Source organism: Scomber scombrus, chromosome 4, assembly GCF_963691925.1.
Source record: "Scomber scombrus chromosome 4, fScoSco1.1, whole genome shotgun sequence".
Lineage (NCBI taxonomy): Eukaryota > Metazoa > Chordata > Actinopteri > Scombriformes > Scombridae > Scomber > Scomber scombrus.
The window spans coordinates 14,569,621-14,597,027 of NC_084973.1; the positions used below are offsets into that span (position 1 = coordinate 14,569,621).

Genomic DNA, 27,407 nt, shown 5'->3' on the forward strand with positions numbered 1-27,407 from the left:
TCGAAGCCAGGTACGTTATCCTCAGCATTTACACCACTTATAAAGCAGGTGTCCAGTTCTCTTTGTTGTAGAGGACCTCCCTGGTACATCTATAATTTACATATCTTTATGGCTTGGTAAAATAAATAAAAGCAAATGGGTATTCCTTTTGTTCTGTCTTTTCTTGGGGTGGTGTTGTGTTATGAAGTTCCAACATTTGGGAATGTTACATCGACTAGCTGCTCAAGGTAAATATGAATGCATTAGCAAGTTAGCAGCCAGCTTTGATGCTGCTCATGCTGGATTTTCCCAGAAGCACTTGAGCAAAGGTGAAGAAAGGTGTTGTCCATGCCGGACTGAAAACAACTAAAACTAAAGACTAATAGTAAGGCATCTACAAATGTAAGTGTTGCTTTGATAAATGCTCATTAGTAATAACGGTTTTAAGAAATGTGAAGGCTATGGATGCAGATTGCATCAAATGTGTATATTGCTAAAGGAAAGATTTGTTTGGCTGACTGTTGTTTTAAGACAGACTTGAAAAATTGTGAAAATTAAATCTCAAATGCACTCCACAAAACTAAGAGGACTCTTAGCTCTTTGCTCCATGATCAGTTTAGCAAAATGTTTGGCCTACGTACAATTTTTTTAAATATGGGTTTCAATTTTGCACATCTATGTGTAGGTTTCTGGAAAATGGATATACCGTGTTGGAACATCAACCAGTGAAGAGGTCCTGAGGGAACTTCAAACTCTCAGCAGCTCCTGGATTGAATATATACCCATCCTTGGTAGTGATGAAATGACCATGCGCTGGGCAGAGAAAGTGTAATTATTGATTTTTTTATAATGGATTTTAGCTTTAAAGCAACCAGCTGCAAAGCTTAACTCCCAAAAGTTCTCATGTGCTTTTTTTATTTTAAATTTGTCCTTATAAGGGATGGAAAATGTATTCTTGGGAGCGTCAATACCACCTCCTCCGAAAACTCAACCACAGTGATATGTAAGTAGATTAAGATGCATATTATTTTACGTGCTATAACAAACAATTATAAGCAACACTTCAAGTGCATACCAATATGTTAAACCTCTGTTTATATCTAATAGTTCGCTATAATGGCACCGATTATGAAGATGTTGGGAAGTACCTAAAGACCTGTACGGACTGTGTCCTCTGGACGGGCAACACTATGTCTTCTGCCACCAACGGAGAAACAAAAAAATCTAGAAACCTCTTCCTCTTCAGTGAGTGTCTTATGTATAACCCTAACCCTAACACCCATGTAAAAACATGCTTTTGTATTTCACATCAGCTTTGACTGAGATATTTTGAACTTTTCCCTCCTCCTCCCTGCCCTACAGCAAAGTCTGGGAAGCTGGATGATGATGATCTGGAGGTTTTCAAGAAACAGGCTGCGTGCCTCAACTTTGCTGCGAATTTCCACTTTGCAGGCATCACAGGTGAGCTCTTCACTACTATACACACCGCAATAACTTGTATGGGTAACTTATTGAGACACTTATCGGGTTAATTTTCTATTTCAGACCTGTGTCCTGATGAGAAAGAGGCTGCCGCTGATGTAAAGGAAGGAGAACAATAGAGTTTACACTCACCTACACCTCAAGACTATCCTGAGACCTGAAGTTACACCATGAGTCTAATCTGTATTCAAGTGAACTGTTGTTGATGTTTTTTAGGTCCTGTTACCACTTGTATGCATCACAGATGTCTTTATAGATGTAAAAAGAAAACCTTTTCCATGTTGCAGGAGGTTTAAAGTGAGACAAGACAGATTAAAGCTTTGTAAAGGTTTTTTTCCCACTATTTCATAAAAACAAATAACTACTCAGCCTGTTAAAGTCATTTATCATAGTAGACTTGTTATTTACAGCAGCTCCTTTTTTGTTGCGTTAAAGAGAAGTGAATAGATTTCACATTTAATATCAGATTCATAAATCTCAAAGGATACCACCTGTCTTTTATGCATGTAACGTTTAGGATTGTTGTTTGCATGCTTGTATTTTGCATAAATGTAATCTGTTTGCACTCACTGTCTTTTGGGCATTCATATTTTTCTCTAGTTGACACCACAGAAGTAACTTCCAGAGAGCATTTAGTGATTTCTGCAAAACACTGGCCAATGAAAGCTGCAACAAAGTTTTAAAAGTTTTTATGGTTCAAAGCAACTGCTTTTGTGTGTTAATAGAGTCAAAGATGGGAGTACTGTGAGTAAGGCTGGGGACTGGCTGATTGTTTCCTTCATGCTTCTTCTACCTCAGCACTGGTCTTTCCATGTTGTCAACTTGTCAAAGGCAGCGGCTTTACATGGCTGTGAGAAACTGTTGCCGGAGTGCAGCCCTTTCACAAGTTGTTTTACTGTGTCGTGATTTCTCTGGAAGAAGAAAAAGATGGTGGCTTTTCATCCCCAATGAGCAGCGCAATTTTCTCTCACTTTCATTGACTGGCTCCAATTTACATTCACAACAACCAACCTGCATTCCCTCAAGTGACTCATTTCACCACGAATATCAAAAAACATTTACTGCAAAATGAAACTTCAATGTGGCTTGAGGATCCCCAAAATCTATTAAAAGTCAAAAGTGGCATCTGAGGGGGGCGCTCGAGAGCAGCAACATGTGAACACGTATCCTTCCTGAGCTCCGCATGAAAACAACAATTTCGCTAAATTTCAGCCTCTAAAGCAACACCATACCTATGTAAAATAAGTCATAAACCTCCTACGGTAATATAGCTGCACTTTTTTTCTTTCTTTTTCTCTTATCTCGGGTTTTTTCAAACTTAAAATCAAGCAACGTTCACGGTCATGTCCCACAAGAGCAGGCCAAGACCAGCTACAACTAAAGCCTCGGACTCCCCTTAGAATGGACCCCCCAAGGGCACGCCGGATCTGGCCGTCGCTACCATCATGGAAGCCATTAAAGCCTCGGAACAATCGGTCTTGACTAAAATAGAAGGTTCAGTGACCGCACTGTCTCCGAGCTACACGAAGCCCTGGAGAATGCTAACCAGGAGCTAAAGCTACACGCTACATCAATACGTAGCCTGGAGGACTGGGCTAACCAATACTCCGACCGGGTCACTGAGCTAGAAACACAGCTTACATCATTAACCTCCGATGTCAAGCAACTGACAGCCAAGACTGAAGATTTGGAGTCACGGTAACGCAGAGATAATTGTCGTATTATCGGTGTGGATGAAAGCTTCGGGGATGTCCGTATGGAGCGGCCGGTCGCTAAACTACTACAGGACTCACTGGGTCTGGACTATACCCCGACACTCGACCGTGCACACAGAAGCTTACAGCCGAAGCCTAAACAGGGGGATCCCCCGCGGCCGATTGTTGTTAAGTTCCACTATTTCCAGGAAAAGATGGATATCCTGAGAAAAGCATCAAGCCAGCGCCCCATCCAGCATAACAACAAACGGATCTTCATTTATCCGGACTACACCGCTGCTGTGAGGAAGCGTCAGGCTGCCTTCAGAGAAGCAAGAGAGCTGCTGAGCCGCTGCCCTAACACCAGGTTTGGCCTCCTGTTTCCCGCAACGTTGAAAATCACTGGCCCAAACGGTGAACAGAGTTCATTCGATAACCTGGCTGAGGCAAAGGAGTACATTATCGGACGCATGGCCGTAGCTACCATTGAGGACACCGAGGTCATGTCCTCTGTATTTTTTTTCTTGAAGTTTCGTTTAATCGTGGAAGTGAAAATAGCCGACGAGACAATTATCCTTGCATCAACGGACCGTCATGTGACACGTACTTGAAGATTCCCCTGCCATGTCAAAACGAAAGTATCCGGCTATAGCCAGCGGTGGAGTGAAGCCTTGAAATCGCCAGAAATAAGTTGTCTACATTTGTGAATTGGACTTGACCCGATTTTGCAAACTGTTCATTCATTGGATTTCTTTTCTCCCTTTCCCAGCAGGCCGTGCTCCATTCCACATTTTAAGAACAAACAAAGAAAATAATATATTGCAGTTATACTTTTTAAATATGCAACCATGGAAGTTGTAGAATACTGAAATAGGAGTTGATTTAAGTTGCAAAATTGGAATTGATGAGAAAGAACTGGACCACAAGAATGACCATGACTGAAAAATGCACAGCAAGAAAGCGTTATAAATACATCATGGATTGAACAAAATAGTCATATAAATTGTGGTCTTATTTTTGACCTCGGTATTTGAAAAATCCTGGCTACGGCCTTGATCGGACGCTTACAGTCTGGGGACTCAGGTAACGGTGAGGTTGTGAATCCCACACCCACATGAAAAGCTGCGATGCCGCATATGTGACACACGGCCAGATTTGCTAAACTATAACAGTGTTGAAAGCTGACATTTATCGATGTGACAATGTTTCTTCTGTCACAGGTTTGTTTGTGCGGCTTAGTTCGTAAATTATTAATATGTTAGTAATCAGCTTTCTCCCCCACTGTGCTACTTCATTACTCTTCTTGTGGTCATTCAGTTATTTATTTTATCTCCAAAATCAGCAGGAGGGATTAATTTCCAGTGGCTTTGTAGTCTGATTGGCACTCTCTCCACTTTTGGCTTATCTTCAGCTTATTTTACTTACATGAATCCCTCTAAATTTATATCTGTTCATCCTCGTTTTGTTTTTTGTTTTTACTTTTATTTTTTAAATTTATTTATTTAAATTATTAATATTAATATTATTTATTTTGGTCCTTTTTTTTTCTTTCTTTTTCTAAGTTTTCTTTTTATTTTATTATTTATTTTCGACGTATAGCAGCTTTTATAGCAACTAATTTTGGGAATTCTAGTTTTGAGGACAGTTACTTCCCTGCGTTGTTTGACTCATGCATAGCTCCCTTAGTGTTTAGTTTAGTACCAAGTGTCCTTGTTGATGGTATGCTCGCCTGGAGATGGAGCAACCTACTTGATGGGCTGTTAGCCTGCGGGGATGGGTACCAAGAGTTTTCATTTTCTTACTATTGTTTGTTAGCTTTCCACAATTGGGCTTTAAGTTGGTTTGAAGTATGTGTTTATATTGTTAGACCCGACTATCTTCTGCAAGGACTTGATGACATAGCATATCTTTGTAAGTTTGAAATAACATGACATCGCAAATACAGATAAACAGAGCTCCTGGCTCTGTCTCCTTCATTTCATGGAACATTAGAGGCATGGGCAATGCAATTAAACGCAATAACGTTTTTAGCCATTTGAGATCATTTAACCCTGACGTCATATTTTTACAGGAGACACATTTAAAGGTTAACCATCATACAAGGCTGAGGAATAATTGGATCGGTCAGGTCTACCATTCCAACTTTAACCATAACTCTAGGGGTGTTGCAATCTTTTTTAAGAAGGGAGCTCAATTTAGCCATACCAAAACGATTACAGACTCCAATGGTAGATTTATTATATTAATAGGTAAACTTTGTAATTCCCCAATTATCCTTGTAAATATTTATGGCCCCAACTGGGATGATCCACAGTTCTTTACTAAATTAATTGCCTCTTTACCTGATGTCAACACCCATCAGCTTATCATGGCCGGTGATTTAAATTGCGTACTGCACCCACAATTGGATAGATCTAATCCCAAACCGGACAGCCAACTGTCTAAATCAGGTGGTGTCCTTCAGTCTTTCATGCAGTCTTACAGCCTCACAGATCCATGGAGGAAACTAAATCCGGATACGAAACTATTCTCTTTTTTTTCACCTGTCCACAAAAGCTACTCAAGGATAGACTATTTTTTAATTAACGATAATCTATATCCACATGTTACCATCTCTAAGTACCACAGTATTGTGGTATCGGATCACTCTCCTGTACAATTGGACATCCATTTTCCAGATAATGCCCAGCCCCGACGAACGTGGCAGCTTGACCCTTCTCGGTTGCTATGTACTGAATTTAAGACATTTGTTGCAGAGCAAATTGACCTCTTCCTCGAAACAAATGATTGTCCAGACATGTCACGACGCATTCTGTGGGAAACACATAAAGTCTACGTTAGAGGCCAGATAATTTCATATACAGCCCATCAGAATAAACTACGCAATAAACGTCTCTTAGAAATTGAACAGTCCATATTGGACATTGATAAAAAATACTCAACATCTGCCACAGAGTTACAGAAAGAACGCACTTTGCTTCAGATGGAATTCAATAACCTCTGCACCGACCAAGCAGTAAGAAACTTACTTAAAACTAAACAAAAACTTTACGAACATGGTGAGAAAGCAGGTCGACTACTCACGCATCAACTCCGTCAAACAAACAGTAACTCTCAAATCACAGAAATAAACGTTGGTTCAGGTGTAACTACATGTGACCCAAAACTTATTAACAGTCAGTTCAGAAAGTATTATTCAGACCTATATACATCAAATACTGATGCAAATGCATGTTCAATACAATCCTTCTTAGACTCTCTAAATATTCCCACTCTTAATTCAGATGCTCAAACTTGGCTTGATCAACCTCTCACCGCTAACGAGATACGAGTTGCGATTAACTCCATGCAGAGTGGACGGGCCCCGGGACCCGATGGGTTTCCCATCGAATATTACAAGGCATTTGCATCCAAATTATTACATATTATGAAATCAATGTATGATGAAACTTTAGAATATGGCAGCCTACCACCAACCCTCACCCAAGCGACTATATCACTTATATTGAAGAAAGACAAGAATCCACTTGACTGCTCATCCTACAGGCCCATCAGTCTCCTCTGTTGTGACTATAAAATCCTGACTAAATCGCTGCCAAACCGATTGAATGATGTGGTACCAACACTTATTCACCAGGACCAAACTGGTTTTATTCCAGGTCGGCAGCCATTTTTTAATACGAGGCGGCTCTTTAATGTAATGTACTCCACTCACCCAATACAGCTGCCAGAGGTAATCCTATCACTTGATGCCGAAAAGGCCTTTGATATAATAGAGTGGGAATACCTGCACGCAGTCATGAAGAAATTTGGATTTGGCGAAATGTTTTGTAATTGGATCAAAATTCTCTATAGTAACCCTACCTCTGCTGTTAAAACAAATGGTTTACTGTCAACATACTTTCCAATCTTTAAAGGGACACGTCAGGGCTGTTGCTTGTCACCATTTTTGTTTGACTTAGCCATAGAACCTCTTGCTATAGCGGTGAGAGGTGATGAGGGAATCAAGGGCATTACGAGAGGAAACACAATTCATAAGGCTGCGCTATATGCGGATGACTTCCTTCTTTTTGTTACCGATCCGATTCAGTCTATACCTCACCTTCTACTTTTATTACAGGAATTTGGGAGTTTTTCAGGTTATAAATTAAATCTAACAAAAAGCTTATTATTCCCTATTCATGACATGAGCAAAGCACTAAATTATGACTCCTTCCCCTTTAAAACTGAACATCAGTCCTTTAAGTATCTAGGTGTGAATGTGACCAGCTCATTCAAAACACTCAAAGCGGCAAACTTCGACAGTTTATTAGAACGCACGAAAAAAGATTTAGAAAGGTGGTCACGCCTTCCGATCTCACTAGCAGGCCGCATTAATGCCCTTAAGATGACAGTGTTACCGAGATTCCTGTATCTGTTTGTGGCAATTCCTGTCTGGCTCCCAAAACATTTCTTTGTTAAATTACATAAATATATTTCAACTTTCATTTGGAACCATTCAGCACCCCGAATGAAGAGGATTTATCTCGAAAGGCCTAAATCTGAAGGAAGATTGGGTCTCCCAAATTTTCTATATTACTATTGGGCATCAAACATTTCCAAACTGGCATATTGGGTAACAGCATTTTCCGATAATGACGGGCCCGCCTGGGCAACAATGGAACTCTCATCACACGCATCGATATCACCAATCTCTCTTGTAACGGCTCCACTGTCACTATGTACCAACAGCAAGATTTTCTCCAATCCTGTTGTTTCAAGCTCCATTAGAATTTGGGTACAGTTTCGCAAGCATTTTAACCTCAATCAGGTGAGCGGCCTTTCTCCTGTGTCCCATAACCATTTTTTCGCACCTTCCCAAACTGATTCGAACTTTGCTGGCTGGCACCGACATGGATTGGTCTTTTTTGATGATTTATTTGATGACAATTCCTTTCTATCTTTTGAATTCCTTGTAAAAGAACACAATGTCCCAAAATCACACTTTTTCAGACCTCCAAGTCCGTAGTTTCGCTTCCAAACACTTTGATTCTTACCCCAAGCCGCCAGACAAAGATTTTTCGCATGACTTGCTAAACTTAAACCCTTGGAACAGGGGTCTAATTTCTAAGACTTATAGAATAATCCAGAACATCGACCCTCCATCGCAAACTAAAATACGAGAAGCCTGGGAACAAGACCTAGGTATTACAACCTCAGATGATGTCTGGGCTAAGTGCATTACTAACATACACTCCTCTTCTATATGCGTAAGACATGGGTTACTACAATTTAAGGTCCTCAACAGAATTCACTACTCTAATGACAGATTAGCAAAGATATATCCATCTATTCATCCCATCTGTCCCAGATGTACTAACTCAGTTTCATTAGGCCATATGTTTTGGTCCTGCCCCCGCCTCACAAATTTCTGGTGCTCCATATTTGATTGTTTATCAGCTCTATGTAATGCATCTCTCAGACCTAACCCATTCACTGCCATCTTTGGAGTCACACCCATGGAAATACATATCACAAATACACAAAAGAGGGCAATAGCATTCAGTAGCCTCATAGCGCGCAGGGTGATCTTAATGAACTGGAAATCCAACAAATGTCCACCTTTTAGAAGATGGATCCAGGAGGTACTGTCTCTGCTCCAACTTGAAAAAATCAGACATACTTTGAATGGGTCAGATGACAAATTTGAGAGGGTGTGGTCTCCATTTATTGAATATGTGAAGAAGTTAAATTTCTAATAGATCATGTCATCTAGACATCTGACTGGTCCACCGATAGTGTACTTCGACTCTGACAGTTTTAACAATGGACTCTTTCACTCCTTCCTTTTCAAACTCTGCCATGCTTTGTGTATGCCTAATTGGTCATCATTATCATCATTTCAAGATCACTATGGTCGTTGCAAGTCTGAAATCTTGTCAAATGTTGATGGGTCTCTCTTTCTTTTTTTCTTTTTTTTTTTTTTTAATTTCCATGTACTCTTGGTCCCAAGGGGAGGCATATGGGGAGGGTTATGGGGAGGTATATGGGATTATGTTCTCTGACATTCTGTATGTCTGTTTATGTTTGATTGTTTATATAACTGAAAACCTGTTAAATAAAGTATATATAAAAAAAAAAGTGGCATCTGAGTAAGGTTGTTTCGTGTTATGTAAAACTATTGTCAGTGCACCCTCAGAAAGAGTGAGGGCCACGTGCACTGTGTTCTTTACATGACCTTCTCTTACAATGTCTATTAATATTGATGCACAACTGACAAGTTCCTGATTGGCCTTTGTGTTTCACAGGAAGCATGAAGAATTTCAAGAATCTTGTTGTGCTGACTCATCATATGCAAATTGCTACATTATTACTATAATTATAATTACCAGTAATTATTTATTCCTTCTACAAGAAAAAAACCATCAGTCTCTAAATTGGAATATTGGAGGCATCACATGTTAGTGTAGCAGGGGGAAAACTGTGAACATTGTACCTTTAAATGTACAATATAGAACTTTTTGCCCACTAAATGTCAGCAAACAACTATTTGCTGTGTAAGGATTTAGTGGAGTAATGGCAACCAAAGCAGAGATTGAAGTCACACCGTGTGTGTGTGTGTGTGTGTGTGTGTGTGTGTGTGTGTGTGTGTGTGTGTGTGTGTGTGTGTGGTAATGTGAGCTTCTCTGTTCTTTGTTTTGATAGCTGGTTCGTACGTTCGTGCGTTATTGCATGTGAGTTTGCCTGTTAGTGCACGTGAGTCCCTCTGTCCTCCCACGTCTATTTTCAACAAAGCGGCCGGGTCACCAGGTTTCCCTTCTAGTACTGCATTTGGTGTCACAGGCGTAGTTGTCCTGGGAGTTGGCACATTATTTAGTCTGTTTTTCTTTTGTTTGTGATGTTTTCTGTTTTGTTTTAGATACTCCCAGTCCCTCTCACTGTGGTTGCTGGACACTAGGCTGCAATATGACTGTCCATCATCTTTCAATGTTACATAAGCTTGAATCTGCCCTGAGGAAACAAAGAACTACTGTACTTGATGTCCAGCTTGTTCAATGTATTAATATATTCAAAGACAACAAAAGTAGTTTCTGAAATATTTTGAGGCCATTGCTTTTGTTGAAATAAGAGGTGATGCCAGAAGGGAGATATTTCTGTGTTTGTTTGTTTGTTCCTTTATTTTCATTGCATGTCTCTCTGCATCTCTCTTTGTGTGTGTGTGTGAGAGAGAGAGAGACAAGCTTTTTTTGGGGGGGCGGGGTGTTCCCACTTTGAAAGATGCAGGGGTCTTTTCACACTCTGCCAGCTGGCTGTTATGTGGAAAGTGAATCGCTCCTTCCCTCCAGGAGAGTTGGTGTGCGTGCGTGCGTGCGGGACTGACTGTGCACACATCATCACATCTCATGGATTTCATGCCTGAAAACAAAAGGCCAGTATCCTATGTATCCTAAAATTTTAAATTCTCAAGGATTTAAAGACACTTTTTGAGTGATGGTTGAAAATGTGTTATACCGGTTTGTCATGTGCAACATCTGTTTTCTTTTCCTGACAATTTTCTTAATGTCTTACTGGAAGAGAAATGGAAAGACTCCACAATTATATTACTATGAGGTTCATTTGAGGCTTGTGCAGATCTATGTGAAGTCTTTTTAACAGTGTAATTGTGTAGATCTTTTAAGACTACCACTGAGACTGTGTTGTACACTTTATATTAGGTCTGGGAATCAGTTTTTCTGTCATATTAACTTTTATTTCCATAGATGTTGAAAGGTAAAGCCTTTACAAAAAAAAAGAAGAAGAAGAAGAAATCTTTTATTGGATTTCACAGTATTTTTTTTTTCTTTCAAGATTAGGAAATATATTTGGTAAGCAATAAAGTGCAGCCAGTGATTAAATGCAGGCATTGATAAAGTATACAGTCTAATGATCTCCAGTCAGGTTTCATGTCCATTATATTTAAGGGAAGGCGCTGAGATTTGTTTGACTCTTCTTCTGGAGGTCAGCAAGTGCAAGTGTGATTACCATGTCGCTGTCAGTTAGTTTGCTGTGTTACCATGGCACATCTCATTTCCACAATTTTAAACACACATTTATGATTATTCGTACCAGTTCTGTCTGTTAATATGGCAGTTTTTCTTCCACATTACAATACATGACAGATATATAACATTGAACCCCAAGTAAAATCTTTTCATGCTGTATCATGTGTTTTTAAGGCCTGACGAAACAAATGATGTGCAGATCAAATTCAGCTCTCTTCAGAGTATAAACATCATTCACAGAAAATATTCAGCTCAACCTGAAACTTGTGTTTGCATTTTCACTTTAAATGGTTATTGAGGGGGAAAAAGAGCTTTGTTCAAGGCCTTAAATTGTATTAGTTCAGCCACTTTGCTGAGGACAATCAGGAAGAGAAAAAAAAGGTATGGGCAAAGGTTAACCTATTTACATAAGAAATTTCCATACTGTTAACTACACAAGCACAGTGTACAGTATTGATTCCGCCCCCCCTATTTGACCATGTTATTTAACAAGATGGGACACTCAACCTGTAGCCATATGATAGGTTGGTTTTGTTTGCTTGGGCCTCTCTCATATCTAGTTGTTTAAACCTTGATCCAATTTGCTAATCAAGTGCACATCTTAATTTCTGCAGCCCACATTCTCTGGACATATAATATTTGAACAAAGAGAAGAATCAAAGAAACATGAGGGGTAAGGATGGTAAATTGTACGACACAAGCTTATAAAGTAATTTTGGTCACTCATACTTAAATGTCATCTGGATTAACTGATGTCAGTGTGATATGAGAGGTTAGTTGGTACAGAGTTGGTTAGTTGGTGCTTTTAATCAATGTTTTAAACTTTTTTCACTACCAAAGATGTATGATCATCATGTACATAAAGGTCTACGTGCCAGTGAACATCTTCTCCTTTCCTTTCTATATAAAAGCACAGCAGTGTGTAGGATGGGGAATCGAGAACCAGCTCCACTTTGAAACTGTAGCAAAAAAATCCCCCTGAGGACAAAAAAGCATATGATACCCATAGACCACAACTGTAAAAACTGCAAACAAGGTCAATTAGCATTCTTTATATTATGGATGTTTGATCCAGGGAGATTATTATGTAAAACCTCCCTCTAGCCGAGAAAGGCAATTTTTAAAAATCCCTAACATCATTACATTGTAAAGTCTATGGGCCAAACGGGAGCCCGCGGGCTGGGCCAGCAGGGGACACACTACTGCGCATATTCGGTGGGCCGTACGACACTGAAGCAAACCCAGAAGCTACAAACGTTTTGGGGGTATGCACCAGCCGAGCAATTCTCATAGTTCTGAATGGGCGTCATTTTTGGTCCAGTATCCAGCTCTTATAATACATCCATGGTGCAAGCATGTTTTGATGTCATGACTAAATAATTACCTTGGTGAGACAGACGTGGAGTATGTGAACCTTCTACACTGTCACTCACACAGTATCTTTAGCATAGCGGAGCAGCAAAATCCTGCAGTAACAAATGAGACCAGCTGATCAACACACACTGCAGCATTAAACAACTTAAACCAACTCTGAGGTGAAGAAAAATTAACTCTGTGCTCAGTCTGTCTCACCTCAACAACCCTGTGTCTGCTCAGTGTGTTGCACATCGATGTTTGTCCACTGCTGGAGATATAACATTAATGTTAATAACAGCAGAACACTCCTGCTTCCCTCGTTTTGTTATTTTCATACAGGTAGGGGGGCTGTAAGATGCTTTCAAAATAATAATTTAATTAATGCAGTTAACTTAACTTATCTAGTTATGTTTCATATATTCATCAGCATGCAAGGTCAGTGATAAACAGTGGAGATAATAAAACTGTTGCATTGTCACTAAAAAACTGTGTAGGCCTACTTTTTTCCACAAAGAATTGATAAGGAATTGAAAAGGGAATCGATAAAGAACATATACTGTATGACATACAGTATACAGTACATTGTACCTAATACTAAGTGATCTTTTCTCCCTCTCTTGCTGTTCTCAAACACACGACACACTGACAAAGAAAAAGAGTGAGACCCACAGAAGGAATAATTTATTCTGCCCAGGAGAAGACAGACAGAGGGAATTTGAGTGAGCCAAAAACCAGCGTTTTTCTCTGTAGTGAAAAAAAAGACTTTATTCATACACAAATATACGCAATATTTACTACATATGGACTCTTTATCATGATTTCTTACACAAAAAATGCAAATAAAGGGGATTATCTGAAAAAACAGTGTTGTGTAAAAATTCACTGTATACATATACTCTTTGATCACTTTGGACCATGAATTACACAATTACACAATGTCTGTGGGAGCCTCGTTTCAGTAACCTGACTAAAAACCATTAAAACAAACACTGTTGTCTTCCCTCCTCCCATGACCCCATTCAACCCCCATCCTCTCTCTCTCTCTCTCTCTCTCTCTCTCTCTCTCTCTCTCTCTCTCTCTCTCTCTCTCTCTCTCTACCTTTCTCCCTCCCATATATAGTTGACTTCCCCTCTGCCAGTCATCACACACTGCCTCCTGGTCTTGCTGAGGTACAGTATCCATTTGACCTCTAATCATGTCTGCTCAGTTTTGTGTAGCTTTGCTGGCTCTCTTCTCTCTGACTGCTGCATCTGATTCAGACTGTGAAGAGCTGCTTAAACCTCTGGAGGATCGAAGCCAGGTACGTTATCCTCAGCATTTACACCACGTATAAAGCAGGTGTCCAGTTCTCTTTGTTTTAGAGGACCTCCCGTGTACATCTATAATTTACTTTTTCATGGTTTGGTAAAATTAATAAAAGCAAATAGTTTTCTTTTTTTTCTTTCTTTTTTTGTGTTGTGTTATGAAGCTCCAACATTTGGGAATGTAACATCGGCTAGCTGCTCAAGTTAAATATGAATGAATTAGCAAGTTAGCAGCCAACTTTGATGCAGCTCATGTTGGAGTTTCCCAGAAGAACTTGAACATGCCAACAATGAAACATTCAGGTGACTAAATGTTCCCCAATGATTGATTTCACATCTGAAGTAAGGTGCTAAAACTAAAGACTGTCAAGATAGTAAGGCATCTACAGATGTAAGTGTTGCTTTAATAAATGCACATTAGTAATAATGGCATTAAGAAATGTGAAGGCTATGGATGCAGATATGCATCAAATGTGTATATTGCTAAAGGAAAGATTGACCATTTTTCGAGTCTATCTTAAAGCAACAGTTCGGTACCCATACGAACACTGAAGGAGGTTTTCCTCACTGTAATCATTCCTCCTGTTCATAATGAACATACTGATTCCCTCCAAAATGTGTAATGTAAGTGATGTGTTCAGCCATCTGAGTTAGTCAAATAAAGTTGACAGTGTTCAGCTGCAGTGGAGGGATTGTAACAAAAAGAGGGGATTCGGCAAAAAAAGACTAACTTTGAAAGATTTGACTAATCAAGCTTTTTTTTTTTTTGAAGATTTTTTTCAGTCACAGACACCTTTATTTGACAGTTGACAGACAGGAAATAATGGGAGAGAGAGGGGGCTGTGACATGCAACAAAGGATTTGAACCAGGGTCTGCTGTGTACATGGCATGCGCTCTTAACCACTCGACCACCTGCACACCCTTAAATACATTTTTGCATGAAACGAGTGCCATAGATTTTGTCCCCCATCACTTACATTTAAAGCTCATTATGAGATCTCTAAATGTCCAATATGAACAATAGGAATGAGTACAGCAGGAAAGAACGTATCAATGTTCGTTTGGGCACCTGACAGTTGTTTTAGGACAGACTTGTAAAATTGTGGCCCTACCTTTAAATTGTACCACACATTGTACTAATGAGATCCCAAAGTCACTACACAAAACTAAAAGAAGAGGAGTCTTAGCTCTTCGCCCCAAGATCAGTTTACAAAATGTTTCGCTTACATACAATTGTTCTTGAAATATGAGTTTCATTTTTGATCATCTGTGTGCAGGTTTCTGGAAAATGGATTTTCCATGTTGGAACAACATCCAATGAGGAGTCCCGGAGGGAGCTTAAAACTGCCAGCAGCTCCTGGATTGAATCTACACCCATCCCTGGTAGTGATGAAATGACCCTGCGCTGGGCAGACAGAATGTAACTATTGATCCTTTTAAAATGGATTTTAGCTTTGAAGCAACCAGTGGCAATGGTAACTGGTGAAACTCACAAAAGTTCTCATGTGTTGTTTTTCATTTCATTTTTTTACAAGTAATGGAAAATGTATTGAAGGGAACCTCAATACCACCACCTCCGAAAACTCTACCACAGTGATATGTAAGTAGATCACGATGCATATTATTTTACATGCTAAACTAACAATTATAAGCAACACTTCCAAGTGCATAACAATTTGTTAAACCTCTGTTTATATCTAATAGTTCACATTAATGGCACCGATTATGAACACGTTGGGAATTACCTGAAGACCTGTACGGACTGTGTCCTCTGGACAGACACCACTGTGTCTTCTGCCACCACGGACGAAACAAAAAAAACTAGAAACCTCTACCTCTTCAGTGAGTGTCTTATGTGTACAACCATGTAAAAACTGTGGATGGGCGTTTGTATTTGACATCAGCTTTGACTGAGATATTTTGAACTTTTCCCTCCTCCTCCCTGCCCTACAGCAAAGTCTGGGAAGCTGGATGATGATGATCTGGAGGTTTTCAAGAAACAGGCTGCGTGCCTCAACTTTGCTGCAGATTTCCACTTTGGAGGCATCACAGGTGAGCTCTTCACTACTATACACACCGCAGTAACTTGTATGGGTAACTTATTGAGACACTTATCGGGTTAATTTTCTATTTCAGACCTGTGTCCTGATGAGAAAGAGGCTGCCACTGATGTAAAGGAAGAAGAACAATAGAGTTTACACTCACCTACACCTCAAGACTATCCTGAGACCTGAAGTTACACCATGAGTCTAATCTGTATTCAAGTGAACTGTTGTTGATGTTTTTTAGGTCCTATTACTTGTATGCATCACAGATGTCTTTATAGATGTAAAAAGAACACCTTTTCCATGTTGCAGGAGGTTTAAAGTGAGACAAGACAGATTACAGCTTTGTAAAGGTTTTTTTCAACTATCTTATAAAAACAAATAACTACTCAGCCTGTTAAAGTCATTTATCATAGTAGACTTGTTATTTACAGCAGCTCCTTTTTTGTTGTGTGAATAGAGAAGAGAGAAGTGAATAGATTTCACATGTAATATCAGATTCATAAATAACACTGGATACCATCATCTATGCATTTAAAGCTTATGTATGTTGTTTGTATGCTTGTATTTTTGCATAAATGTAATCTGTTTGCACTCACTGTCTTTTGGTGTTCATGTTTTCCTCTAGTTGATACCATAGAAGTACTTTTAGTGATTTCTGCAAAACACTGGCCAATGAAAGCTGCAACAAAGTTTAAAAAAGTTTTTATGGTTCAAAGCAACTGCTTTTGGGTGTTAATAGAGTCAAAGATGGGAGTACTGTGAGTAAGGCTGGGGACTGGCTGATTGTTTCCTTCATGCTTCTTCTATCTCAGCACTGGTCTTTCCATGTTGTCAACTTGTCAAAGGCAGTGGTTTTACATGGCTGTGAGAAACTGTTGCCGGAGTGCAGCCCTTTCACAAGTTGTTTTACTGTGTCGTGATTTCTCTGGAAGAAGAAAAAGATGGTGGCTTTTCATCCCCAATGAGCAGCGCAATTTTCTCTCACTTTCATTGACTGGCTCCAATTTACATTCACAACAACCATTCGCATTCCCTCAAGTGACTCATTTCACCACGAATATCAAAAAACATTTGATGCAAAATGAAACTTCAATGTGGCTTGAGGATCCCCAAAATCTATTAAAAGTCAAAAGTGGCATCTGAGTAAGGTTGTTTCGTGTTATGTAAAACTATTGTCAGTGCACCCTCAGAAAGAGTGAGGGCCACGTGCACTGTGTTCTTTACATGACCTTCTCTTACAATGTCTATTAATATTGAATACTAATTATTTATCATCTCCTGCATCAGCAAAAAAAAAAAAGAACAAAAATACAAACACAACCAAAATATATTCATATGCTGCAGATATGGGGAAATGAAATGTAATCAGTGATTTATTCCCCATTATTGACAAATAGTACTGTGCAAATAGACTCTGTATCCCCAACTTGGAGTCTGACATGGGCCATGCACAACATTGCACAACTGACAAGTTCCTGATTGGCCTTTGTGTTTCACAGGAAGCATGAAGAATTTCAAGAATCTTGTTGTGCTGACTCATCATATGCATATTGCTACATTATTACTATAATTATAATTAGCAGTAATTATTTATTCCTTCTACAAGAAACCACCAGTCTCTAAATTGGAAAATTGGAGGCATCACATGTTAGTGTAGCAGGGGGAAAACTGTGAACATATCCTTTAAATGTACAATATAGAACTTTTTGACCACTAAATGTCAGCAAACAACTATTTGCTGTTTAAAGATATAGTGGAGTAATGGCAACCACAGCAGAGAGTGAAGTCACACCTTCTGTGTGTGTGTGTGTGTGTGTGTGTGTGTGTGTGTGTGTGTGTGTGTGTGTGTGTGTGTGTGTGTGTGTGTGTGTGTGTTGTAAAGTGAGCTTCTTTGTTCTTTGTATTTATTGCTGGTTTGGTTTGGACGTTTGTGCGAGTTATTGCATGTGAGTCCCTCTGTGTCCTCCCACGTCCGTTTTCAACATGGCGGCAAGGTCACCAGGTTACAGCTAACAAGTACAGTCCAGGTTATGTTGTAACAGAATATTGATCCATATTTGATCAGCACTGTTTAGTTTGACAGTTTGATCTGAGTTTAGTGTCGGTTCAGAGGCCACCTTCTTTCTTTTTTTTTTCTTTATTGAGTTAATGACATGTACTTTTATTTTGCTCTGACATTTTGGTGCAATAGTGAGACATCTGGTGGATGCAAAATGTTGTAAATTGCACCTTTAACCTTGGGGCTATTTTAATAGTGCTGTGTTGGACTTTTTTTCAGGCATCACTGGCTATTGTTTATTTTAGGTTTAAGTTTAGTCTGTAATCATTGTTCTTAGCATTTATTTATTAGTTTTAGAATTAATCTTTTCTTTTCCCTTCTAGTACTCCATTTGGTGTCACAGGTGTAGCCGTCCTGGGAGCTAATCGATGTGTCTTTTGTTTGTGATGTTTTCTGTTTTGTTTTAGATACTCCCAGTCCCTCTCACTGTGGTTGGTGGACACTAGGCCGCAATATGACTGTCCATCATCTTTCAGTGTTACATAAGTTTGAATCTGCCCTGAGGAAACAAAGAACTACTTGATGTCAAGCATGCTGATGTCCAGCTTGTTCAATGTATTAATATATTCAAAGACAACAAAAGTAGTTTCTGAAATATTTTGAGGCCATTGCTTTTGTTGAAATAAGAGGTGAGGCCAGAAGGGAGATATTTCTGTGTTTGTATCTTTACTTTCTCTGTGTCTGTGGGAGATGTTTTTTGTTTGTTTTTTGGTTCACACTCTGCCAGCTGGCTGTTATGTAACAGGATAAACAGAGAACACAGGCCCCTGCTGACTGGATGTGAAAAGTAAATCCCTCCTTCCCTTCAGGAGAATAGAGTGTGTATGTGTGTGTGTGTGTGTGTGTGTGTGTTGTCTGGTTAGCCTTTCTCCAGAGTGGGCCTCCTCAACTTGCCTGGTCCGAGTAGGGGGGTGACTGCGAAGATTGCAGAACAAAGCGTCAGAGAGGTCCTTCCCATTTTGCTAGACCCAAGTCACCTGGCAACGAAACTCCTCATCAAAGACATTGATGAACGGCTGTTGCAACCAGCACAGAGCAAGTGTATGCAGATATACAAAGGTGTATTGGATCCTGCGAGGCCAGCAGACTGTCAGACAAACTCAACTGTCCATCCTGTCAGAGATGGAGAGCTCAGCCTAATGTCCCACAGATGGCTGACTTGCCACAGCAGTGCATCAGGCTCTTCTGTCCACCCTTCTATTCAACAGATGTAGACTGTTTTGGGCCTTACCTGGTCAAGATAGGCAGGACGACTGAGAAACGCTGGGGTGCTATCTTCAAGTGCCTCACGACTCGAGCTGTTCACATTGAGCTCCTCAACTCCTTGGATGTAGATGCCTTCCTCCTCTGTCTTCGCCGGTTCATTGCGAGAAGAGGCCGACCAAAGGAGATACTATCAGATTGAGTGGGAACTCTGTGAAACTTTTGCAGCCATGGAACCACAACTGAAAGAACAGCTGACAGAATACCAGATTGACTTCATCCCACCAAATGCTCCTCACTTTGGTGGAGCATGGGATAGGGAAGTTCATTCCGTCAAGGCCGGCCTTCAAGTTGCAGTAGGGAGCCAGGCAGTTTCTGAGGATGTCTTAAACACAACCTTAGCGGAGATAGAAGGGAGTTTAAACTCAAAACCACTGGGGTTCTTGTCAGCTGATTCACCAAACCTGATCCCATCACACCTAACATCTTCCTCATGGGGCGGCGAGATGCAGTGCTGCCTCAAGTGGCATCGGCCAGCAGAGATGGCGCCACTGTCAGGTTCTTGTGGACCAGTTTTGGCTCCAGTTCATACGGAACTACTTGCCTACTCTTCAGACACGGCAAAAGTGGCAGAAGACATCAGATAACATGGCTGTGAATCAGTCCTGATTGTTGATCCATCACTCCCCAAAGCTCAATGGCCAATTGGGAAGGTCATTAAGATTGTTACTAGTCAGGATGGATGCATCAGAAGTGCAGAAGTCCTGGTGAAAGGGAAAAACTTGCTAAAAGGAGCCAGGGAGGCGGGCTGAATGAGAAATGGGCACTGTGGGGGGTGTTATGTGAAAATTGTGAATGATTCCCCTAAACGGGTAAAATGCGACAGGTCTGTCGTAAAAGTCAAACGTGACGAAGGGTGGGGGATTGTCCCAAAACTTGTTAAAAGGAGCCAGGGAATCGGGCTGAATGAAAAATGAGCAAAATTAAGCAACGTCGGGGTGTTATGTGAAAGTTGTGAAGGATTCCCCAAAACGGGCAAAAAACGACAGACTGTCGAAAAAGTCCAAAATGGATTGTTTACTTGTCAAAAGACACGCTCATAGATTAAAGCAGTGAGAAGAATGTATATTTGTATACTGTCTTTTTCAGTCTCTTTCGGTGTTATTGAGTTGCTGTGGGATGAATTAATTATATAGGTAGGTATTTTATAAGCATGGTAATGCTAGCAGGTAGGTAAGAAAGTGAATTAGCTATATGTTTATGTTTATTTGTACATTAATTGAAATATATGCATATATAGGCATGAAGGGTTAATCAAAAAGTTCAGTATGAGTACCTGTAGCCTCAGGCAGCTCCGATCACCTCTGCTGTCGCATTCTGTGGCTATTGTCCTCACAGTGCACTGCTAAAAAGTCAAGACACTTTTTTAAATGAAATAATGCATGATGACACACCACTAGTTAACAAAGTCAATATATATTGATAATAGGATTTCTGAAAAATGTTTATATAGGCTATGACACACAGACTAAATTGTAATATAGTGGACCCAGTGCATGAAAAGGTTAGGCTTTACATGCATAATCACATTGTGAAGTATGATCTAGTTGCTAATGAAAACAGTCATATGTTAAAAACAAAAATCTAAGTAATAATTTCTAAATCTTGGTAAGGATGGGTAATGATAGAGGAAAATGTGAATACTCATTACCTCAGAAAAATGTAATATGTTATGCAAGTATTGTCTGAAAAAATATATTTTCCCTTGTTTTAACCGGTGTTACACCAAAATCTGTGACTGTCAGAAATGGTGACCTGTGTTGCTGGCTCTCTGCTGAAGAAGTTGTTTATGAACCTAAACTTCACCTCAACCTCAGTGGAGACCTCACGTACCACCCTAATATAATAGACAGTTGAAAAGGAAATGTGTTGATTGTCGATATATATACTTTATAGATATAGTGATTGTTTACCTTGCAGCTTGGCAGTTAAGTGGTAACCAACATGAATGCAGCCTCTCGTAAAAAATGAAGATCAACCATAATTGTACTTCCAGCATTATCCAACTACCAAAAAAATACTACCGCCAGAAGTGTGTATGTGTGTGTACTGTATGTGTGTGTGTGTGTGTGTGTGTGTGTGTGTGTGTGTGTGTGTGTGTGTGTGTTCCTCATTCATAAACAAAAGTTTTTGTTAGGCAAGTTATCTAACTCTGGAACAAAAAGGATCTTAATCCTGAGACCAAGAGGAACATAATGCGTGAATTCATGCCGCGGAAGGATAATTACATGGTTGGAAGGCTGTATGGGTGAGTAGCCAACAAACTGTAGCTGTAGCATTAGCATTAGCTACTGTGTGGATTGTGTTTTGTGGTTTTTTACCTGACTTCTCTGGAGTTTCGCCACCTTGCGTTAATGTCATGCAGCATTTGGCGTCATCGCGAGTATTTTACAACAGTGATTTGCTCTTGTTAGGCATGTTGAAATTGTCTGTGACCGTGGATAAATGTCGCCTCTCGTTGTCTCTTCTCCTCCCGTCGTTCAAACCCCTACGTACAGCGTCTCTACGCATATGCGTCACGGGCTGAAAAAATAGTCCCAGGTGGCTGTAGCTCCGGAGTCCCAAATAAAAAGTATAACTGCAGACTATTTATTTAACATTGAAATAGAAATTGAAGTTGACATGAAATGAAATGCAATGGCTGGCTCCCTAAACCTAGGAGGGGATGGAGGGGGTTGGCGAAAGGTGAACGCACAGACGGACAGACGGACGGACGGACAAACATCCTGCTCTCCAATTATAGTAGTAGGATTACTGTAACAAAAAGTTTCCTCTCTCCTTTGTTGTTGTCTTTTCCTCCCGTCATTCATGCCCCTACGTACGGCGTCTCTACCCATATACGTTACAGGCTGAAAAAATAGTCCCAGTCTGGAGTCCCAAATAAAAAGTATAACTGCAGACTATTTATTTAACATTGAAATAGAAATTGAAGTTGACATGAAATGAAATGCGAAAAAAATGCCATATGCAATGGCTGGCTCCGTAAACCTTGGAGGGGATGGAGGGGGTTGGCAAAAGGTGAACGGACAGACGGACAGACAAACATCCTGCTCTCCAATTATAGTAGTAGGATTGGATAGGGTGCTGCTGCTCAGCCTGCCGGCCAACTTTTCCCAGTAGCCACCTGGGGTAATGCAGCGAAAAATCCCCCTGCGGCCCAAAAAATGATGTCTGTCCCAGAGCTAACGGTGCAGCAGAGAGATATAACATTAATGTTAATAACAGCGGAGCACTCCTGCTTCCCTCGTTTTGTTATTATCATACAGGCAGGAGACTGTAAGATGCTTTCAAAATAATAATTTAATTAATGCAGTTAACTTAACTTATCTAGTTATGTTTCATATATTCATCAGCATGCAAGGTCATTGATAAACAGTGGAGATAATAAAACTGTTGCATTGTCACTAAAAAACTGTGTAGGCCTACTTTTTTCCACACAAAGAATTGATGAGGAATTGAAAAGGGAATCGATAAAGAACATATACTGTATGACATACAGTATACAGTACATTGTACCTGATACTAAGTGATCTTTTCTCCCTCTCTTGCTGTTCTCAAACACACGACACACTGACAAAGAAAAAGAGTGAGACCCACAGAAGGAATAATTTATTCTGCCCAGCAGAAGACAGACAGAGGGTATTTGAGTGAGCCAAAAACCAGCGTTTTTCTCGGCAGTAAAAAAGCTGCCTTTCTTTATACACAAATACAAGCAACATTAACTATGGACTCTTTATCATGATTTCTTACACAACAAATGGAAATAGAGGGGATTATCTGAAAAAAACACTGTTGTCTAAACATTCACTATCGATCATGAATTACACAATCCCACCATTTCTATGGGAGCCTTGTCTCAGGAACCTAAATAACAAACATTAAAACAAACACACTGTTGTCTTCCCTCCTCCCATGACCCCATTCAACCCCCAGTCACACCCCTCTGTCTTTCTTTCTTTCTCTCACTATCTCTCTGTCTATCTCTCCCATATATAGTTGACTTCCCCTCTGCCAGTCATCACACACTGCCTCCTGGTCTTGCTGAGGTACAGTATCCATTTGACCTCTAATCATGTCTGCTCAGTTTTGTGTAGCTTTGCTGGCTCTCTTCTCTCTGACTGCTGCATCTGATTCAGACTGTGAAGAGCTGCTTAAACCTCTGGAGGATCGAAGCCAGGTACGTTATCCTCAGCATTTACACCACGTATAAAGCAGGTGTCCAGTTCTCTTTGTTTTAGAGGACCTCCCGTGTACATCTATAATTTACTTTTTCATGGTTTGGTAAAATTAATAAAAGCAAATAGTTTTCTTTTTTTTCTTTCTTTTTTTGTGTTGTGTTATGAAGCTCCAACATTTGGGAATGTAACATCAGCTAGCTGCTCAAGTTAAATATGAATGAATTAGCAAGTTAGCAGCCAACTTTGATGCAGCTCATGTTGGAGTTTCCCAGAAGAACTTGTAATAATGGCATTAAGAAATGTGAAGGCTATGGATGCAGATATGCATCAAATGTGTATATTGCTAAAGGAAAGATTGACCATTTTTCAAGTCTATCTTAAAGCAACAGTTTGGTGCCCATACAAACACTGAAGGAGGTTTTCCTCACTGTAATCATTCCTCCTGTTCATAATGAACATACTGATTCCCTCCAAAAGCATTTGCAATGTAAGTGATGTGTTCAGCCATCTGAGTTAGTCTACATACAATCTATCTTGAAATATGGGTTTAAATTATGCAAATCTGTGTGTAGGTTTCTGGAAAATGGATTTACAGTGTTGGAACATCAACCAGTGAAGAGGTCCTGAGGGAACTTAATAAAATCAGCAGCTCCTGGATTGAATATATACCCATCCCTGGTAGTGATGAAATGACCCTGCGCTGGTCAGACAAAGTGTAACTATTGATCTTTTTATAATGGATTTTAGCTTTAAAGCAACCAGCAGCAAAGGTAACGGGTGAAACTCACAAAAGTTCTCATGAGCTTTTTTTTTTCTTTTGTTTTTTTGTCTTTGTCCTTACAAGCGATGGAAAATGTATTTGTGGGAGCGTCAATACCACCTCCTCTGAAAACTCAACTACAATTAACTGTAAGTAGATAGCATATTATTAACAATTACAAGCAACACTTAAACTGAATACAAATATATTAAACCTATGTTTATATCTAGTTCACTATAACGGCACCAGCTATGAATACGTTGGGAAGCACCTGAAGACCCGCACTGACTGTGTCGTCTCAACGGGCACAACTATGTGGTCTGCCACCAATGGAGAAACAAAAACATCAAGAGATCTCTACCTCTTCAGTGAGTGTCTTATGTATAACCCTAACCCTAACACCCATGCAAAAACATGCTTTTGTATTTCACATCAGCTTTGACTGAGATATTTTGAACTTTTCCCTCCTCCTCCCTGCCCTACAGCAAAGTCTGGGAAGCTGGATGATGATGATCTGGAGGTTTTCAAGAAACAGGCTGCGTGCCTCAACTTTGCTGCGAATTTCCACTTTGCAGGCATCACAGGTGAGCTCTTCACTACTATACACACCGCAGTAACTTGTATGGGTAACTTATTGAGACACTTATCGGGTTAATTTTCTATTTCAGACCTGTGTCCTGATGAGAAAGAGGCTGCCACTGATATAAAGGAAGGAGAACAATAGAGTTTACACTCACCTACACCTCAAGACTATCCTGAGACCTGAAGTTACACCATGAGTCTAATCTGTATTCAAGTGAACTGTTGTTGATGTTTTTTTAGGTCCTGTTACCACTTGTATGCATCACAGATGTCTTTATAAAAGAACACCTTTTCCATGTTGCAGGAGGTTTAAATTAAGACAAGACAGATTACAGCTTTTTAAATGTTTTTTGTTTCACTATTTCATAAAAACAAAGAGCTACTCAGCCTGTTAAAGTCATTTATCATAGTAGACTTGTTATTTACAGCAGCTCCTTTTTTGTTGCGTTAAAGCGAAGTGAATAGATTTCACATTTAATATCAGATTCATAAATCTCAAAGGATACCACCTGTCTTTTATGCATGTAACGTTTAGGATTGTTGTTTGCATGTTTGTATTTTGCATAAATGTAATCTGTTTGCACTCACTGTCTTTTGGCATTCATATTTTCCTCTAGTTGACACCATAGAAGTAATTTTCAGAGAGCTTTTAGTGATTTCTGCAAAACACTGGCCAATGAAAGCTGCAACAAAGTTTAAAAAAGTGTTTTTATGGTTCAAAGCAACTGCTTTTGTGTGTAGTAGAGTCAAAGATGGGAGTACTATGAGTAAGGCTGTGGACTGGCTGATTGTTTCCTTCATGCTTTTTCAACTTCACTTTCATTGATTGGCTCCAATTTACATTCACAACAACCGACCTGCATTCCCTCAAGTGACTCATTTCACCATGAATATCCCAAAACATTTACTGCTAAATGAAACTTCAATGTGGCTTGAGGATCCCAAAGTCTATTAAAAGTTAAAGTGGCATCTGAATGAGGTTGTTTTGTGTTATGTAAAACTATTGTCAGTGCACCCTCAGAAAGAGTGAGGGCCACGTGTACTATGTGCTGTACATAAAGGGGTCAATGACATGACGCAACGTTTTTGTTTCCATGTGGTTTAGTCCAATTTAAAAGGGTTAAAATTTGAAAATAAATGCATGAAAACGTTGCACACATTCTTTTCTTGTGAACCGAGTATAACATTTCTGCTTTTAATCCATTTTGATACAAAACTATATATTAGACGATTATGGCAAAAATGTCCCAGTGGTGTAACACCAAAACTTGAACCAAAAAAATGCATTTGCTTAAAAAATGCTAATATTCTCAATAAAACACCATATCTACTAGTTTGGCATAATCTTACATTATCACTCTTTCATATTAAATAAAGATTAATGGAATAAAATTGTTGTAAATATTAAATATAATTTGGGGAATAATGTCGGGTCAAGTGAACCACATGAAATGTGTCAAAGTGTCAAACTGTGAAGACGGCCATATAACAGGAAGTGGTTTTACAGAGGAAGACCCCTGATGATCACAACTGTGCGTGACAAGGTTAGAAGCTCTTAACAATTACTAAACTTACGTTTTTAGGACTTAGTCAGGTTTGCTCAGTTTATATGTCCCACGGTATAACCCCAGAAAACATTGATAAAGCATAAGAATTCATAATTCATTAAAATGAATGCCATGTGACAGGTGTTTTTAAATATATTATAATATGTCAATGTCAATGTCAACTTTATTTATATAGCACATTTAAAACAGCCAATGGCCTACCAAAGTGCTTTACAGCAAAATAAGTAGAAACAATAAAAACAAACAATAAAAACTAAAAACTAAATAAAATAAAATAAAAAAATAATAATATAGAGAAATAAAACAGATAAAAGACCCAATAAAAGCGGCTATCCTCCCAAAGGCCAAAGTGAAAAGGTGCGTTTTAAGTAGTGTTTTAAAAGTGGAGAGGCTGTTTGCAGTCCGCACAGTAAAAGGTAATGTGTTCCACAGGGTGGGAGCCGCAACTGCGAAGGCTCGATCTCCTCTAGTTTTTCTGATGGATCGAGGAACGTCCAAGACCACCTGGTTAGCGGACCTAAGGCCTCTGGAGGGCTGATGGAGTTTAATAAGGTCAGACAGGTATTCTGGGGCCAGCCCATTCAGAGACTTAAAAACAAATAAAAGAATCTTAAAATCAATCCTGTATCTAACCGGAAGCCAATGAAGAGAAGAGAGCACCGGAGTTATGTGCTCTCGTTTCTTAGTACCAGTCAGGAGACGAGCTGCTGCGTTTTGAACCAGCTGCAGGCGGTTAAGCTCTGACTGGTCAATGCCGACATACAAGGAGTTGCAGTAGTCTAAGCGAGATGTAATAAAAGCATGGATGACTTTTTCAAGGTCTTTCTGGCTTAGATAGGGTTTAACTTTGGCTAGAAGCCTCAGCTGAAAAAAGCTAGACTTGACCACAGAGCTGACCTGTTTATCTAATTTAAAAGCACCATCAATAATAACGCTAAGATTCCTGGCGTGGGATCCTATGTAAGGTGCTAGTGGGCCAAGGGAGCTGGCAAGGACCTGAACCAGGTCAGGGCGACCGAACAGGACAACCTCTGTTTTGTTCTCATTTAATTTTAAGAAGTTTAAGTCCATCCATGTTTTAATGTCCCTCATGCAGTTATGCATGAAAAAG

General features: G+C 39.7%; 2 protein-coding genes and 2 long non-coding RNA genes across 4 annotated transcripts; 3 read left to right on the top strand and 1 right to left on the bottom strand.

Moving 5' to 3' along the window:
- The first annotated feature begins 1,111 nt into the window (after nt 1-1,111).
- Nucleotides 1,112-2,351, top strand: LOC133978869 (uncharacterized). Its single transcript, XR_009925043.1, has 5 exons — nt 1,112-1,224; nt 1,342-1,440; nt 1,525-1,789; nt 1,841-2,264; nt 2,337-2,351. It is a non-coding gene; the product is annotated as an uncharacterized LOC133978869 (long non-coding RNA).
- On the bottom strand, nt 1,800-25,934 carry LOC133978870 (uncharacterized). The gene is made up of 2 exons (XR_009925044.1): nt 25,541-25,934; nt 1,800-2,254 (listed from the first exon to the last, which is right to left on the bottom strand). It is a non-coding gene; the product is annotated as an uncharacterized LOC133978870 (long non-coding RNA).
- On the top strand, nt 13,667-16,477 carry LOC133978867 (uncharacterized). Its single transcript, XM_062417209.1, has 7 exons — nt 13,667-13,833; nt 15,116-15,258; nt 15,374-15,438; nt 15,543-15,680; nt 15,792-15,890; nt 15,975-16,236; nt 16,287-16,477. Exons 1-6 carry the CDS (start codon nt 13,729-13,731, stop codon nt 16,028-16,030), a joined length of 606 nt encoding a protein of 201 aa, XP_062273193.1. The 5' UTR covers nt 13,667-13,728; the 3' UTR covers nt 16,031-16,236; nt 16,287-16,477.
- Nucleotides 23,192-25,175, top strand: LOC133978868 (uncharacterized). Its single transcript, XM_062417210.1, has 7 exons — nt 23,192-23,385; nt 23,959-24,101; nt 24,231-24,295; nt 24,377-24,514; nt 24,632-24,730; nt 24,815-25,073; nt 25,126-25,175. Exons 1-6 carry the CDS (start codon nt 23,281-23,283, stop codon nt 24,868-24,870), a joined length of 606 nt encoding a protein of 201 aa, XP_062273194.1. The 5' UTR covers nt 23,192-23,280; the 3' UTR covers nt 24,871-25,073; nt 25,126-25,175.
- Nucleotides 25,935-27,407: the final 1,473 nt, after the last annotated feature.

Excerpts from the sequence above, each read along its gene's own strand:
- LOC133978867 (XM_062417209.1), top strand. The coding sequence starts at position 13,729 with ATGTCTGCTCAGTTTTGTGTAGCTTTGCTGGCTCTCTTCTCTCTGACT. Across the intron at positions 15,439-15,542 it reads AAACTCTACCACAGTGATAT|TTCACATTAATGGCACCGAT; the intron begins GTAAGTAGATCA and ends TATATCTAATAG. Across the intron at positions 15,891-15,974 it reads CCACTTTGGAGGCATCACAG|ACCTGTGTCCTGATGAGAAA; the intron begins GTGAGCTCTTCA and ends TTTCTATTTCAG.
- LOC133978868 (XM_062417210.1), top strand. The coding sequence starts at position 23,281 with ATGTCTGCTCAGTTTTGTGTAGCTTTGCTGGCTCTCTTCTCTCTGACT. Across the intron at positions 24,296-24,376 it reads AAACTCAACTACAATTAACT|TTCACTATAACGGCACCAGC; the intron begins GTAAGTAGATAG and ends GTTTATATCTAG. Across the intron at positions 24,515-24,631 it reads AAGAGATCTCTACCTCTTCA|CAAAGTCTGGGAAGCTGGAT; the intron begins GTGAGTGTCTTA and ends CCTGCCCTACAG.